This window comes from Pimephales promelas, chromosome 1 (assembly GCF_988280905.1).
Source record: "Pimephales promelas chromosome 1, fPimPro1.hap1.1, whole genome shotgun sequence".
In the NCBI taxonomy this organism is placed as follows: Eukaryota; Metazoa; Chordata; class Actinopteri; order Cypriniformes; family Leuciscidae; genus Pimephales; species Pimephales promelas.
In genome coordinates, this window is record NC_142769.1 from 40,976,400 (window position 1) to 40,993,060 (window position 16,661).

General features: G+C 36.8%; 1 protein-coding gene across 2 annotated transcripts in view; it reads left to right on the forward strand.

Annotated features, from left to right (window-relative positions):
- Nucleotides 1–16,661, forward strand: part of pcsk6 (proprotein convertase subtilisin/kexin type 6) — a 66,601-nt gene that overhangs the window by 25,352 nt on the left and 24,588 nt on the right. For both annotated transcript variants that reach the window (XM_039651168.2, XM_089129702.1), the window contains exons 9-12: nucleotides 1,828–1,928; nucleotides 3,184–3,287; nucleotides 4,881–4,998; nucleotides 14,502–14,690. In XM_039651168.2, the coding sequence (XP_039507102.2) occupies nucleotides 1,828–1,928; nucleotides 3,184–3,287; nucleotides 4,881–4,998; nucleotides 14,502–14,690 (512 nt within the window). The remainder of the gene's footprint in view (nucleotides 1–1,827; nucleotides 1,929–3,183; nucleotides 3,288–4,880; nucleotides 4,999–14,501; nucleotides 14,691–16,661) is intronic.

The window sequence follows — 16,661 nt, forward strand, 5'->3', positions numbered from 1 at the left end:
ACTCTGAACATGTGAAAAAGATGGAGACGCACAAATGTGTGTGTTAGACCAGTCTCTGAGTATTTCGGAGTTTGATGGCTTGGGGGAAGAAGCTGTTACACAGTCTGGCCGTGAGGGCCAGAATGCTACGGTACCTCTTGCCAGATGGCAGGAGGTTGAAGAGTTTATGTGAGGGGTGTGTGGACTGTGGGGCAGTGGTGGAATGTAACGAAGTACAAATACTTCGTTACTTTACTTAAGTACATTTTTCACGTATCTTTACTTTACTTAAGTACAATAAATAGTGCATACTTTTTACTTTTACTTCGTTACATTTTGCAGCAATTATTATACTTTCTACTCCACTACATTTCTACAACTTCTGTTACATTTTCGTTACATTTTCTGATCAGTTTTTTCCCTGCCAAAACGTAATCTGACCGTCCGTCCGTTGCACGTTTGTCTCACCAGTGACGTTTGGTTGCCATAGAGACAGTATATCAACCCGGTCACTAAATGCGTCTCATACGCAGTGTGTTTATCATGCAACTCATACGCGAAAATTTGTTTTTACGTGCATAGGAAACACACCATGTGTAATATATGTTTGGTTTGGTTAGGATTATGGCAAGCCAAGAGGTTCAGAATTACACCATAAATGAATCGCGTTTACTGCCAAACATAGTTATAAACATAATAGTAAGGATAAGCATGATATTGCCTAATTGCAAGCTTGTTTCAGAAATGGTGACATTTTTTTCCATCATTATTGAACATCATTATTGGAGTAGGCTATTAGGTTGAATGAGTTAAAATTAAATGTTTTATTAATCATTAGAAAATAGACATTAAGATAATAAATTGTTATGCAAGTACTTTTACTTTTAATACTTAAAGTACATTTAAAATAAAGTACTTTTTACTTTTTACTTAAGTATGGTTTTCATTGTGTTACTTCTACTTTTACTAAAGTAAATATTTATCTGGGTATTTGTACTTTTACTTAAGTACTGAGATTCAGTACTTCCTCCACCACTGCTGTGGGGTCATCCATCCACAATGCTGGTTGCTTTGCTGATGCCGTGTTTTATGTAAGTTTCTTTGATGATGGGAAGAGAGACCCCGATGATCTTCTCAGCTGTCCTCACAATCCCCTGTAGGGCTTTGCGGTCCAAAATGGTGCAAGACCCAAACCAGGCAGTGATGCAGCCTTAATGTAGTGAGAATGGTGGGTGGGAGATGTGCTTTTCTCATCTTTTGAAGAAAATAGAGAAACTGCCGGGCTTTCTTGGTAATAGAGCTGGTGTTGAGGGATCAGGTGAGATTCTCTGCCAGGTGAACACCAAGGAATTTAGTGCTCTTGATGATCTGCGTCGATGTTCAGCAGAGAGTGGTCACTCTGTGCTCTCCTGAAGTCAACAACCATCTCTTTTGTTTTATCCACATTCAGCGACAGATTGTTGACTTTACACCAGTCCGTTAGCTGCTGCACCTCCTCTCTGTATCTCTGTACTCGTTGTTCTTACTGATGAGCCAACCACAGTCGTGTCATCGGTGAACTTGATGATGTGGTTCGAGCTGTGGTAAATAAAAAGGTCGGCATCTAACAGTCACAAGCTCTACCAGCAATGAGCAGTAGCTAGAGACTAGGAAAGAGTTATTACACCATTCCCTTGTTAATATTAACACACAAGCCGCCACCGTGAATCTTACCGCATGGTAGTCTCTGGAACTCTGTTGCTGAGCCATGTCTCCGTTAGTTGTTGTTTCTCTGTTTTCATTTCAGACTCATGCACGTCCATTACACTGAAGTTGTTAACTCTCTGTATTCATGTGTTTCTGGTACAGGTGACCACAGACCTGCGGCAGAGGTGTACCGATGGCCACACAGGCACCTCAGTATCTGCACCGATGGTGGCGGGTGTAGTCGCTCTGGCTCTGGAGGCAAAGTGAGGTTTCCTTCTTTATATTTCAATGTTTTAACTACGGTAACTTTCATTTATTAGTTTAAAGGGATGGTTCACTCAAAAATGACAATTCTGTCATCACTTAATAATACATTTTCACTGCTGACTCGTTTGGAGAATTTGTTTTGAAACCGGGAACAGCTTTCCTCTTAGTTTGGTTAGTTTAGGCATACATGAATATGGCAATTGTGCTCGGATCCGCACAAAAACAATCGGTCCGAATAAAATAAGAACTGTGAAAGTAGTCTGAACCAAAGAACTGAACAGTATCATAATGATAATGATATCATAATTCATAATGGGAAATGCTTTACATAAAGTTAGTAGTATAAGTTATCACAGTTTATATTTATAGTCTATATATTTATACATTTATAGAAAATATATTATAGAAAAATAAATGTAATGTTTTTGCATTTACTCAAAAGTTATTTTAATGTTGTATATACATTTTGTAATATATTTTGACATTTAAATTAAATATATTTTCAACTTTAAAAAGTATGCTGTTATTGTTACCTAAAACTATAAAAAATGTTAATTGAAATAAAGCTAGAATAAAATTAATTATAACTTGTAGATAAAAAACTTCCCCTCAAATGAAAATTGAAATTAAAAAAAAAAAACTGAAAAAATTAAAAACTGAATATAAACTGGTTAAAAGTTTGGCTCTTTGACTACTTTATAATTTGAAGCTCATGTCACTAGATCTGAATATTTTCACATACATGATATTAATCGACTTCATCCTGGTCTGATGAGTATTATAGAACTTGCATACTCAAGATGTGAGAAATAGTGAAAGCATTCTTGTTTTTAAATATAGTCTAAATACTTATTTTTTAGGCAGGCTTTTATGCATTTGTATCCAGTCTGTCCAGGCTGTAATGTGGAATATTGTTGTTTAATGTTGATTTGTTTTATTATGTTTGTAAGGTGTCCTTGAGTGTCATGTAAAGCGCCTATAAATAAAATAATAATAATGTACAGACAGCAGAAGTGGATTGAGGCTACATACAGCATTGAGAGCTGCTTGGATAAAGTTACCTACTGGGATACATTTGTTACAATAAATTGAAAGAGTGTCTCAAAAACCCCTACAAACAGCGGCACAGATGGAAAGCAAAACAAAATTTTCAAATAAAATGAAATGGCTGTTGTTCTACAGAGGACATTTTCAATAAAGCAATAAAACTCAAAATAATAAATCTCTCTTTTCTTTAAATTTTTTTTTCAGTCCTCTGATAACCTGGAGAGATGTCCAGCATCTCCTTGTAAAGACGTCAAGACAGGCTCACCTGAAAGCTAATGACTGGAAAACCAATGCTGCTGGACACAAAGGTAATAGCCTCAGAAATGTATATTCTTTATGATGTTTTTACTATTTCAAATGTAAATGTGTGGTGTGTGGTATAATTTATTTTATTTGCCACAATTGAGTAATAAAGTGGACTCATGATCAGTTTGAATTTTGCCCAAATGCATAGTAATTTTATGGAACTTTTTGTACTTTTTTATTTTTGTGGAATAGAACATCAAACCATGTGTTTAAATGCATGAGAGGGATTTGCAAATCTACACAGCAAAAAACATTTTTTCCAAACATTTTCTTTCTCTCTATATACACTCACTTAAAGGATTATTAAGAACACCTGTCCAATTTTTCATTAGTACAATTATCTAATCAATCACATGGCAGTTGCTTCAATGAATTTAGGGATGTGGTCCTGGTCAAGACAATCTCCTGGACTCCAAATTGAATGTCTGAATGGGAAAAAAAAGGTGATTTAAGCAATTTTGAGTGTGGCATGGTTGTTGATGCCAGACAGGCCAGTCTAAGTATTTCACAATCTGCTCAGTTACTGGGATTTTCACGCACAACCATATCTAAGGTTTACAAAGAATGGTGTGAAAAGCAAGAAACATCCAGAATGCGGCAGTCCTGTGGGCGAAAATGCTTTGTTGATGCTAGAGGTCAGAGGAGAAAGGGCCGACTGATTCAAGCTGATAGAAGAGCAACTTTGTCTGAAATAACTATTTGTTACAACCAAGGTATGCAGCAAAGCATTTGTGAAGCCACAACATGCACAACCTTGAGGAGGATGTGCTACAACAGCAGAAGACTCCACCGGGTACCACTCATTCTTGCCTGGTCTGATGAGTCTCGATTTCTGTTGAGACATTCAGATGGTAGAGTCAGAATTTGCCTTAAACAGAATGAGAACATGGATCCTTACCACTGTGCAGGCTGGTGGTGGTGGTGTAATGGTGTGGGGGATGTTTTCTTGGCACACTTTAGGCCCCTTAGTGCCAATTGGGCATTGTTTAAATGCCACAGCCCACCTGAGCATTGTTTCTGACCATGTCCATCCCTTTATGGCCACCTTGTACCCATCCTCTGATGGCTACTTCCAGCAGGATAATGCACCATGTCACAAAGCTCGAATCATTTCAAATTGGTTTCTTGAACATGACATTGAGTTCAATGTACTGAAATGGCCCCCACAGTCACCAGATCTCAACCCAATAGAGCATCTTTGGGATGTGGTGGAACGGGAGCTTCGTGCCCTGGATGTGCATCCCAAAAATCCCCATCAACTGCAATATGCTATCCTATCAATATGGGCCAACATTTCTAAAGAATGCTTTCAGCACCTTGTTGAATCAATGCCACATAGAATTAAGGCAGTTCTGAAGGCGAAAGCGGGTCAAACAGTATTATTATCCTTTAGGTGAGTGTATATTGTGTATGAACAACTTGTATGTACATATATGGTGTAAGCATAAATCACACTAATTTTTTTTAAATTTGATTAAATCAAGAAAAAACTGTGCCATTAGTAAGAAAATAAACTTAATTCAAGATATATTCCCTGGTATTACCTGGTTCATAATGTGTATGTGTGTTGTTATTTTTGTGTGTTTTGCTACTAGTCAGTCATCTGTATGGCTTTGGTTTGGTGGATGCTGAGGCCATGGTGGTGGAAGCCAAGAAGTGGAGAAATGTTCCTCCTCAGCACACCTGCATCAAGACCTCAGACCGCAGAACCCGGTGAGGAGAGATTCACCTTTTCTTTCACAATGGCAAATAAAACTCACTTCTGCACAATAATGTATCTCTGTAGAGGTGGGTGGCATTACTGGCATAACTAAAATCTTCAATTACAGTATGAGCAATTTTATGTTGTTGTGAACTTTTTCTTCTAAAGTGTTTGAAATCTCAGATGCAAAAACCAGGAGTTGTAAAGACAAATACCTTGTGTTCATATATCTTACAAGGGGGAGGAATTATATAAAAGGTGTAGACACTCTGAAACAAAACATGTAAATGAAGCAAAGGATTCGGAAATTCCCCAGCCCTGATCTCATCAGCATAACAGTGTCATTTATAGATGGTAATCCAATCAGCCTGATTGTATCACCCATACCTTCACATTATCATAGAGCTTAATGGGGAGGGGTTACATCAAGGGGGAGACACTCTGAAATAAAGCATGTAAGCATAACTATTCAAACTGAGCCAGGGGCTCCCAGAGCCATTAAAGATTAATTTATACCTCAAATGCTAAATTCAGTCTACTAGACTTTCTCAGTTTATATACAATTGTACTGGAACCTAAATTAAACATTTTAATAAATTTGTACTCCTACAATACCATGCTAAAAAAATACGTATCACAACATTGATAATAATAAATATTTCTTGAGCTGGAAATCAGCATATTAGAATGATTTCTGAAGGATCACGTGACACTGAAGACTGGAGTAATGATGCTGAAAATGCAGCTTTGCATCACAGGAATAAATTACATTTAAAATTGTATTAAAATAGAAAACACTTCTTTTAATTTGCAATAATTTGTAATATTACCGTTTTACTGTATTTTTGGTCAAATAAATACAGCCTTGGTGAGCATAAGAGAATTCCTGACCCCAGACTAAATGCTCATTCTGGTAATGCCAACTGTAATGTAAACTGTTGGTTATTAAATTTAGTTAAATACAAATGAAAGATGCTTCATCTCATTTGATTGTTTTCTCTTATCAGTTTAAAATTGAATGAAAGACAATTATTCATGACAAATGTTCAAGTCTCAGATTCTTTAATAAAAGACTCAACATTTTGAGACCGTATATACTGTCAGAGTCTACTGATCCTTTTCCAGACACCCCATTCTCAAACTTGACACATCTCTGCAACAAATACTGCTTTTTCATGTATAAGCAATATATGATTCTAATGGGAATAATTAGAGGCATTTATTATGATTAAGAGGTCAGTGGTGGTAACTGGAGCATGTCTAAGCTTTATTAGGTCATAACATGAATTACTGCTCCTCTTCGACCTCAGAGAGGAGCGACGTCTCGTGCTGTTTTATGAGCGGTGTACAATCAGCAGACATGTTGAGATAGTCCACTTGAGTGCCATGAATCATTTACACATTCAGTACAACTCTTCAAATCTCAAATTCAAATCCCTGTGATATAACCTTTAAGAGGTCTGAATTACTGAGATATTTTGGCAAACCTTATAACAAAGTGATCACATTTCTAGGAATATCTACATTTTTTCAGCCCCACTGTGCTTTTAGATATGAAGCAGATGCTCCCTGCATACAAAGGAAGTTGAAGTTTTCTGAATAACTTGACCTTTTCGATCTGTCAAACTTGATCCAATGCAATTTCTATGTCTGTTTAGGGGAGTAACTAACAGACTCTACAAAGCCCCTAAAGATGTGCGGAAAAATGCATTCACTTGCAAAAGTTTTGCATTATGCCGCCTTCACACTGGCAGTTGAAATCAGCTCCGTAATACGCAATACGCCCCCAACGGACATCGTACTACACAGTGAAAAGCGTTGGAAGCAGGTAGAACAAAAATGGGGGAGAGATTAGAACGGTTGATTCTGTCAGTTCTGTATGATGTCTCTGATGAGGGTTATAGAGATATTAATAGGAAGGCTGCTGCGTGAGGAAAGTTGCTCAGGACGTGGACATGTCAGGTCGGCTATAGTGGTATAATGTCAATAGTTCAATGTTTACCTACAATTGAATTGTTTTAACTGGCCTAATAATGTTAAAAAGTCATGAAAAAAAATGACATGACAACTTATCGTTATAAAATCCTTATTTTTTTAAAAGTTAAGAATTCAGGTTTGTTTATCAGTACCATAGCAAGCAACGCTCAACTTCCGCTGGAATTGTCAGATAGGAATTGTCACCGTTTTCTGCTTTCTTGGATCGTTGTATTCTTTCAAGCAAACACAACAGTGTCACATTGACACAACAGCATCTTTCTGTGTCAACACAAAAACAGCTTACATTCCAGCAAAGCGGGAATGCGTTGGTTCAAGTGTCCTATAGCATTAGCTCTGAAACAGAGTTTGAATACTCAACTGTTCTGTGTGGCCTAACTTGAACTGTGATATCTCACATGGGCACGTCCAGCTACTGATATATATTGAAAGGGATTTTGTATTCTTTCATATCTGGCCTCAGAGGATGTGCTGTCACTGCATTGAAAGGCAGATTATCATGATGATCTGTTGAAGGGCATGATGAAACATTGTGACCTTAAAGCTTTATACTGTTTTGTTTTAGTAGTAGTGATAAGGCCTGCATTGCGCATTTCCTTTAATAACGGGTGTAAATTTTATAATGCTTATCAGCAGTAAGCCATCTCTATCACCAGCTTGTACAAACTTGATTATTCGTGAAATCTAATTTAAATAAGATGGGGGCGGATCACATTTACAATCCAAATGGTAATTAATTTGCACGCAGTTTGACCCCTAAGTGCCGCTATAAACTGCTTAAGCAGCTGATTTAATGTTTGTGAAAGTGTTAGGAGAGTGTGTCTGTATCTGCATGAGGTTGGTAAGATGTTTTTAATGAACTTTATGATATTTTTAAAGTGCTTCTCCCCAAGGCAGCATTTATTTGATCAAAAATACAGTAAAAAAACATAATATTGTGAAATATTACAATTGAAGTGAGCTAATGGGGTTTTCTTTCGTAATATGTAATTTATTCCTGTGATGCAAAGCTGAATTTTCAGCATCATTACTCCAGTCTTCAGTGTCATATGATCCTGAGAAAACATTCTAATATGCTGATTTGCTGCTCAAGAAACATTTCTTATTATTTTTTATATTATTTTTATATATTATATTTAACTGTTGAGCTGCATTTCACTAAACTTTTGCAGTAGTTAATCAGTGTATTAATCTTGTCAGCTATGTACTAGAATCAATTGCATTCAAACTAGGATAGTCACTGATGCATTTAAGCTCATTCTGATGCACGTCTTTAATCAATTGTGACAATGACATCATCTGTCCTCTGTCAAGGACGTCACATGGCTTGATTGCTCTTCCTCTGTGTCCGGGTCCACGTAATTTGTGATGTGTGTTGAAAGAAATCGATCGCCAAAATGAAGCAGCGACTATTGATCGTCTCTTGGCCTCGTGTCTGAGCCAACTGATTGAATTAAAGAACTGTCAGCACATCTCTCAATAAACTCTTTAGACATATGTCAAGAATGTAGACATTTGTCAAGAATCCCCCGGGTCGGACATGTAATTGTTTTTAACTGCTGGTTTGGTTGATATTAGAAAGAGTTGATGATCCCAACCTCCGGTGTGTATAAATGCATTGCTATATTACTATTATATATTTATTTTTAATGCCTGAACACGTTATGAATGACATGAATTCCAAAATATCTGAGTTCCAATGAACTGAACATTATTTGGGGTTAAACATTGATGCTTTGACATCATACTACTTTGAAACAACACGAGGGTGAGTAAATGTGACATTTTTGGCTTTAGAGATTTAAAGTTGGCATGAAATAGAAGTTGCAACATTCTTTTCTTCCCTATTGTGACACATATCAGAGAGAAATGGCTTCCCGAACAAGAAAAAATGTAGGGCGGGGCTTGAATTTGTACATGGGGGAATTGATTGGATTGTTGTGGTTTTAAATCCAAAATCAGAGCTTTTTATTCAGAATGATAAATTTTCTGTCCAGTGTTTTACTTACTCTTTGCAATTTAGCAACCATGTGCACTTGCTATCTTTTTTTTTTTTTGGTGTTGTTTTTATATAAAACCATTCATGTAATTTGGAATTATTGGAATTCATTTCACCAGTTTAATTTTTGAGAAAAGTTTCTATTTTTTCCAGTTTTCATAATGTAGAAGAGAATGTGCTAATTTATATGATGAATATCCTATAAAGAATTAGGAAACTAGATGAGGTGGAATAAACTGTACATATAAACTGACATTTTCATGATTTGTGCCTATTGGTAAAAGTTCAATAAATTATGTAAATAAAATATGAAAAAAGATGCAAAAAATGTAGGCTTCAATCTAGTTTACACATTTACCCAAATTTTCCAGATTAATTGTAGTAACGGATCAGACCTGTTTGCCCAATAGTGGCAAAACACATATTATATAAGGACATCTGACAAATTAGTTTGTCCATCAAGAACCAGAAAAAAAACAGCTTATAAAAATTGTGTAGATCAGCATTTCACTACACTTCGCAGTGGTTAATTAGTGCCTTAATCGTGTCGTCTGTCAGCGGCATGTATACTAGAATCAACAGGCAGATTTCTAATAGTGGGGGTACAGTTAGAAGGTTTAAGATGGTTGAAATGAATCTGTCAAATGGCAGCCAATAAACTATATGCATATATTTATTCAAACTAAAAAGCAGATGTTTCCTTACCTCTTCAGATTTAGTGGAGGAAGCAGCAGATGTAGTACATACTGTACTCTTATTAACTTTAAAGAAATAGTTCACCCTAAAATTGAAACTTCAATCATTTATTCTGCCTTATGTCTTTCCAAACCTGAATGGCTTTTCTTCTACTTCTGTGGAACACCAGAGGAGACGTTTAGCAGAGTCTCCATTTGCATACAACATGTGCACTACATTCTGAGCCTTCATATGAGAGCTTTGTGTGAGGAATAGATTGAAAATGAAGTAGTTATTCACAGCAAATCGGCTGTGGAGAGCATTCGCTTTCATTGTATTGAGAGCAGCTTGAACATTGTTATAAATGACTCTTTTTTGTGTTCCACAGAAGTAAGAAAGTCATACACGTTTGCAATGACATGTGGGTGGGTAAATGAATCTCTTTAAGACTTCTCATCAAACTGCAGCTGGTGTTTTAGGATAGAAACAACACAGTTCACAGCAGTGCCATTTTTAAAATATTTGCTCAGCTCACATAGCAATCAAACTAAAACTAAGGATACCAGGATGAGATGTGCCTTGTAAATCCAGGACATCTGGTCACCGTAGTGTAAACACAATAAAAGAACATTGTTATTTTAGCTAGTACATTTCTCATGTCAGCTAAATAGGATTTCCAACAATAGTGTTTTTTCTGTTCACTCTTTGTTTTGGGGTTTGATTAATGGGCTTGATAAAGCAATGAAGATTAAATGAAAAGTCCACCCTGTTTAAATTGTGTTTGTGTTGTAAAGATGTCATCCTTTTTGTTTGCGGCTGTTTCTCAGAGAGCGTCGCCCCTACGGCAGCAGTTGTGGCGTAAAAGGACAAACAAGGTGTAGAGTAAAACATTGTCCTGTCTAACACATTTTTAACTTCCTCGCATCTATCCCCTGTTTCCATATCCATTGTTTTATTGTGGTTAGCACGTGTGACTTGCTGCAAAACATAAAAAAAATTTTTTTGTACTTTTATTATTTTATTATTTTGATTTAGCTTTAATATAGATTTAATTTAGATTTTAGTCATTTTAATACTTCAACTTAAGTTAAATTTATCATCTGCAAATTAAATGCATTTTTTTTTCAATTAAGTTTTTTAAGTTTAAATATTTTATTTTAAGATTAAGATCGTATTCCAGCTTTATTTCAATTAACGAAACACTATTATTAATAGTTTTAATTAACAATTACAACACTGTACAGTGTGACTTCACTAAATACATTTTTAAAATACAAACTGTGCATTTCTATCATTTTAAAATACATTTTTGCAAAAGGCAAAATATATTTTTTATTATTTTTAGCTTCCCCACATCTATCCCCTAAAATATGGTTATTGATTTTGTGCCTAATAGCATTGAATAGCAAATTTAATTGAAGGGAATCATGACATTGATTTTTGCATTCAAATTGATTTGCTGATGAATGATTCAGAGCGAAAATCCAGGATCATGATGTCAACCCCAGTCCCCTGTTGCACCAGCTCTCTTTTAAAACCATCAAATCTTTCATTCATCTACTACTTCAAAACACAGGAAGTCTTTGTGCAGTGTTGTCTGTGTGCATGACTGCTGCGGTCATCGATATTGATCATAGATTGGTATTTATTTACATCATCTCACACTTAAATGGTTATCGAGAGGGATGCTGGTGCTTTGGCAATGCTTAGAATTTCATTAAATAGAGCTGCCATCTACTGATATACAGTCTCATTCCCTTGGCTTTATGAAGTGAAAAATGAAATGGCTGTATGCCATAAAAAATAAGAGTTGAGAGGGTTACTTTAAAAAATGTATGTACAATTACAAATTACTTGTACCACAAATTCAATATGAAAGTAATCTGATTACATTTGGATTCCTCCAAGTGACGTGACGTGTAGCCAAGTATGGTGTCCCATACTCGGAATTTGTGTTCTGCATTTTTTCCCACACACAGCAGTGATTAGTGACCACACACACAAACTCAGTGAACACACACAGAAAACAACCTCCGACGCTGTTCACTTGAGCACCACTAAGTGTGCACTGAGTGTGAATCATGATGATATGCTAAAATATTACACTGAAGTAGGTTGCTTTTAAAGGGATACTCCACTTTTTTTTTGGAAAGACGCTGATTTTACAACTCCCCCAGTGTTAAATTGTTGAGTTTTACCTTTTTTGAATCCATTCAGCCGATCTCCGGTTTTGGCGGTACCACTTTTAGCATAGCTTAGCATATATCATTGAAGTGCACAAGACCATTAGCGAAGTGTTTCAATATTTATCCTATTTAAAACTTGACTCGTCTATAGTTAGATCGCGCAAAGTTGCGATTTTCTAGGCTGATATGACTAGGAACTACATCTACGTACTACATTTTCCGTCTGTCTGTGCACGATGTGACTATAGAAGAGTCAAGTTTTACATAGGAAAAATATCGAAACACTTTGGTAATTTTTTTGGGAGAAGTGCTAATGGTCTTGTGCACTTCAATGATGTATGCTAAGCTATGCTAAAAGTGGTACTGGCAGAACCGGAGATCAGCTGAATGGATTCAAAAAAGGTAAAAAATCAACAGTTTAACTCTGGGGGAGTTGTAAAATGAGCCTATTTCCAAAAAAAAAAGTGGAGTATCCCTTTAAATTCACAATTAGCAATTTAAAAAGTGTTTCTTTGGAAAATTCAATTTCCTTAACAGTGTGTATATGTATATTTAAAGATTTATCTTAACCCAGGGAAATGCTTGCTCTCCACATGGATCCTTTTTCCCTCCAGGTTTCAGCTCGAGAGAAAACTTGATGTTCCCCTCAAATTCCACCGCAAGCCGTCATGTTACAGTCAATTGAAGGGACACAGCCTTCCATTTTAAGCACATTTTCCTTTGAATGTCATTCAGAAGATTGAAATGAGGCTATAGCGCAATCTCCACCTAGAGTATTTCTGGGTGATATGCTTTTGAACCTATATGCTAAATAATGTCTCAGACCCCAAGTGACTAATTTTGTTGCCATCTGTGCAGTGTTGTTTATCAGCACAACCATAAAACGGCACAGTTGCTATAATAAACCGGTGAAACCGGTCTTGCTCCCAAGAAAAAAAAGGCTTTAATAAACAAAATGAGCTTCCGGACCGACCGAATAGATGATCCTGCGGCTTAATGAGCCACGAAACGGCATTGTGAATATGACAATTTGTGTTCTTGTTTTTTATTCTTATTTTTTCACACTGTTAAGGGCAAGGAAATGTGTAATACAGATACTCTGATGCTTACTGTGTGATTTAAATTATTTAGGTTGAAATAAACTGATCTGGTCAGGCAATTTAAAATTTTTCTATTTTTTTTTTTTTAGCTTAACGATCAACATTATGTGTGTTACTCTAGCTGCACAAAGGATTATGGGAAATGTAGTTTAGTCATACAAACCTGTCTCTTCATAAACCTGTAGTCACAAAATGCACAAAAACTAAATTAGTACAGTGCAGTCACCACTCACAAGCACCACAAAGCTTGCAAATTCACTCTTCACTTTTAAAATCTATAATTATGATATTGTGGTAGTGTTTATGACCTGACGTGACTTCATTACGACCAGTACAGTGACACTTTGTTCTCATGAAGAGTGTAAATGCTAAAGCAAAAGATGTAAATAAATTCATGTGGTTTTTGACAATGACTCAAAGGAGGCAGGGCTTTCCCAGAAGGCCACTTGTCCTCAGAACACACTGCTCGGTCTTAAGTTCAACCATTAATCACGTTAAGAGGCATTTTGTTTCTGTCGTTGCATAATGTGAGTCTCTTTACCCCTGTAATACTTTAGGACAGCCGGGACGAGTTTTTCTCTTTTAAACAAGTGGTTACACAAAGCAGCCGTCATTTACGTCACACAAGAAACACACTACTGACAGAGAGAATGCCTTTTCTACATTGAAAGTGGATGTGTAGTTTCATTGGCAAACTATATAAAAGAACAAAATGCACCATAAAAAAAATATCAAGTAGCTACAATAGAGCTCATATGGTGCAAATGTTAGTTGTGAGGACTGTTTATGCTATTTTTTGACCTTTTTGACTGAATACATTACCATCCACTTTTTAATTTACACTCTCCTTTTAAAAAATATTTGCATCTGTCCTTCACATAGGTGACACGGGTTTCTAACACACGTGATATCAGGTTTCTAAAAGCCTTTTTAAAAAACAATCAATTTCCCAGTTTATTTTCTATTGACTGTCATATAACCTGACAGTTAACTAAATTTATATAACTAAATATATACACATGCACATATCCATGCATTTCTCTGTGATTAAATTCTTTTCAGATTTCTTCTATCCACTTTTAGTTAATATCAGCTTTCTAAAAGCTTTAAAAATCAGTTATCATTCATACTATGTTGTCAAATATACCCTGACAACACATTCTCACCCCAAGGCGTCACCTTTGACCATGCTTCAATATTTGACGTTTTAGGCGCCCTTTAGCGTCACTTACATGACGCGATCCTACGGCGTCATCTAACTGACGCTAAAGGAAAGCGTCAGGTAGAGGACGCGGTTAGGTTTAGGTATGGGGTGGGGGTAGGGTACACGCGATCCTAGGGCGTCATCTAACTGACGCTAAAGGGTGCCTAAAGCGTCAGATATTGAAGCATGGTCAAATGCTTCCCAAGGCGTCAGTTAGCTGACGCCTTGGGAGTGAGAATGGGCTGACCCTGACAGTTTTTCTAATCTTCATTTCGTATTTTCACTCATGATAAAAGCAGATCTGTGTTTTAGATTGTGACCTGTTCTCCACTGAGTCCCTTGGGTCCTCTTGCAGGTACATTCGAGCAGATCAGAAACTGAACGCCAGCATCTCGACCACAGGCTGCAGTGAACAGGCCGATCAGCATGTGGTGTTCCTGGAGCATGTGGTGGTGCGAGTCCTCATCGTCCACCCTCGCAGAGGAGACTTGGAGATCAACCTCATATCACCCTCAGGGACGCGATCACAGCTACTTGGTCAGAGGTGATGCTCACTTACACACGACAATGCAATGCAATGCCACTAAAAACCAAACTGTCACATTAAAGAGAGAAAAAATATTTTTTAATTAAACTTAAAACCACCTAAGTGCATAAGTGTGCAACCACTTGTGGTGGAGTCAATATTTGTATCTGTATTTGAATAAATCGGGAATTGGACAAAACCGGAAGTTCGTGAAATTATGTAAGAAGCCCGTTTTTAATCCCGTTGTAATTCTGTTCCCTTCATTGTTTTTATTACCAAATATGTCTTTTATAGCTCATAAAATATTTATCCTTTGAAATTATTATTATTATTATTATTTCATATGTGTATACGAAAATGATATGGCACCATATCATTTAGGAATGTCATTACAGTGAACAAGTGACAGTTAATTGTTGCACTCTTAGTGCCACAAAACAAATCAAAGCTTGGGTTTTGTGTTTCTTCCATCGACTTTTAGTTTCCTGGAACTTGAGTGTCCCTCTTACAAACACATGCACACTCACATGTTAATATCTTACTTTTAGCGTAGTGTATTCTACAGGGGTCCACATGGGCTGACGGGTTTTGATCTGGCTGCTCTGGTTTCTGTCACACAGGAAGCTTCATCCTGTCAATCACACATCAGTTTGATATCCTCTCTGGCTTTGACTCTGTGCTCACCAAATCTCTCTGCTTCAGTTTTCTCTTAGCAGTTTTCACCGCATGGTTATGATCCTGAGACTCATGAATAAAGCTCTCACACTATCCAAATCACTCATTCTCCACTGCTTTTGCCTCAGGATGCAGATTTTAACAGTGGCAACTAAACAAAAATGTCAATAAAATCCAAAAATCTGTATTGTCATTTTAAATCTTACATCGTTTTTTTTCCCTTGTTTTTCACAACGTCTATTATGGAAAAGATGGGTCTTCAGACATTAAATGCTAAAAATGTCGCTACAATCAAATCTATATAAAATATTTTGAAGCATTTCAGCAAGGCTGCAGCAAAGTGTGAAAAAAATGAAGAGGTCCAAGTACTTTCTGAATGCACTCTATTTATTACTATTATTATTACTACTATTATTTTTGTCTTGGTTTTGGAGAAAATTGCACACAACTTTTATTGGGGGAAATGTGACAAATCGGACATTGCCAAGAATGTCACTGAAATCAAATACATGAAATAAAGCGTTTTAGCATAAGGCTGCAACATAACAAAATTGTTATGGCAAATATGGCTCTTCAGACATGAAATGCCCAAAATGTTTAGACAAATAAAATGCCACTGTCGTCTTTTCGATGCATCTACGTGAAAGTCGCCCAGTTCTCAATTGTTCTCAGAAAGCTTATTGTTTTGATGCTCCCCGTCTTATTTACCGCATGGAGACAGAAGACCTGTCAGAATCCACCCCTGCACAAACATCTCCCACAGAGCATCTGCTTTTGTGATAACAGACATGACAGCTTAATGGGGCTTCCTGCGTTTAGAGAGTATTTATTAATGGCCAGGAGACACCCCGCTCTTCTGCTCTCTCACCCTGCGCTTTCAGTGCTAAGAGTCGAATTGTAGAGTTGATGGAGTGTCGTCCAAATGACGCCTGCGAATTGCCAGGAAAGACATTTGCCTTGAATTAGCGCTCCGGTTGGAGAGGGATGCTGTGGTCGGGACCTCCCTTCATCTCCTTTATTCAACATGCACGCTGCCAGAGCCAAATGCAGTTCAGATTTACCAGAAGGAGAAGAAAGACTCAGATGTAATATGCAAAATACTGTCCAAGCCTGTTAACACGGCCTTGAAAGGGCCAAGTTCAGAAATGGCTCTCATTAGTAGTGATTGTGGACAGCTGAAAGAGAAGAATGTTTTTATCAGTACTAGTGCTGAAAAATACTGGAAAAAAAAACTGTAAATAAATTATTTTCATGATGTTTGTATTCATGCTATGGCTTAACTTTTTTTCTGACATGACCCAGCCCCCATGGGAT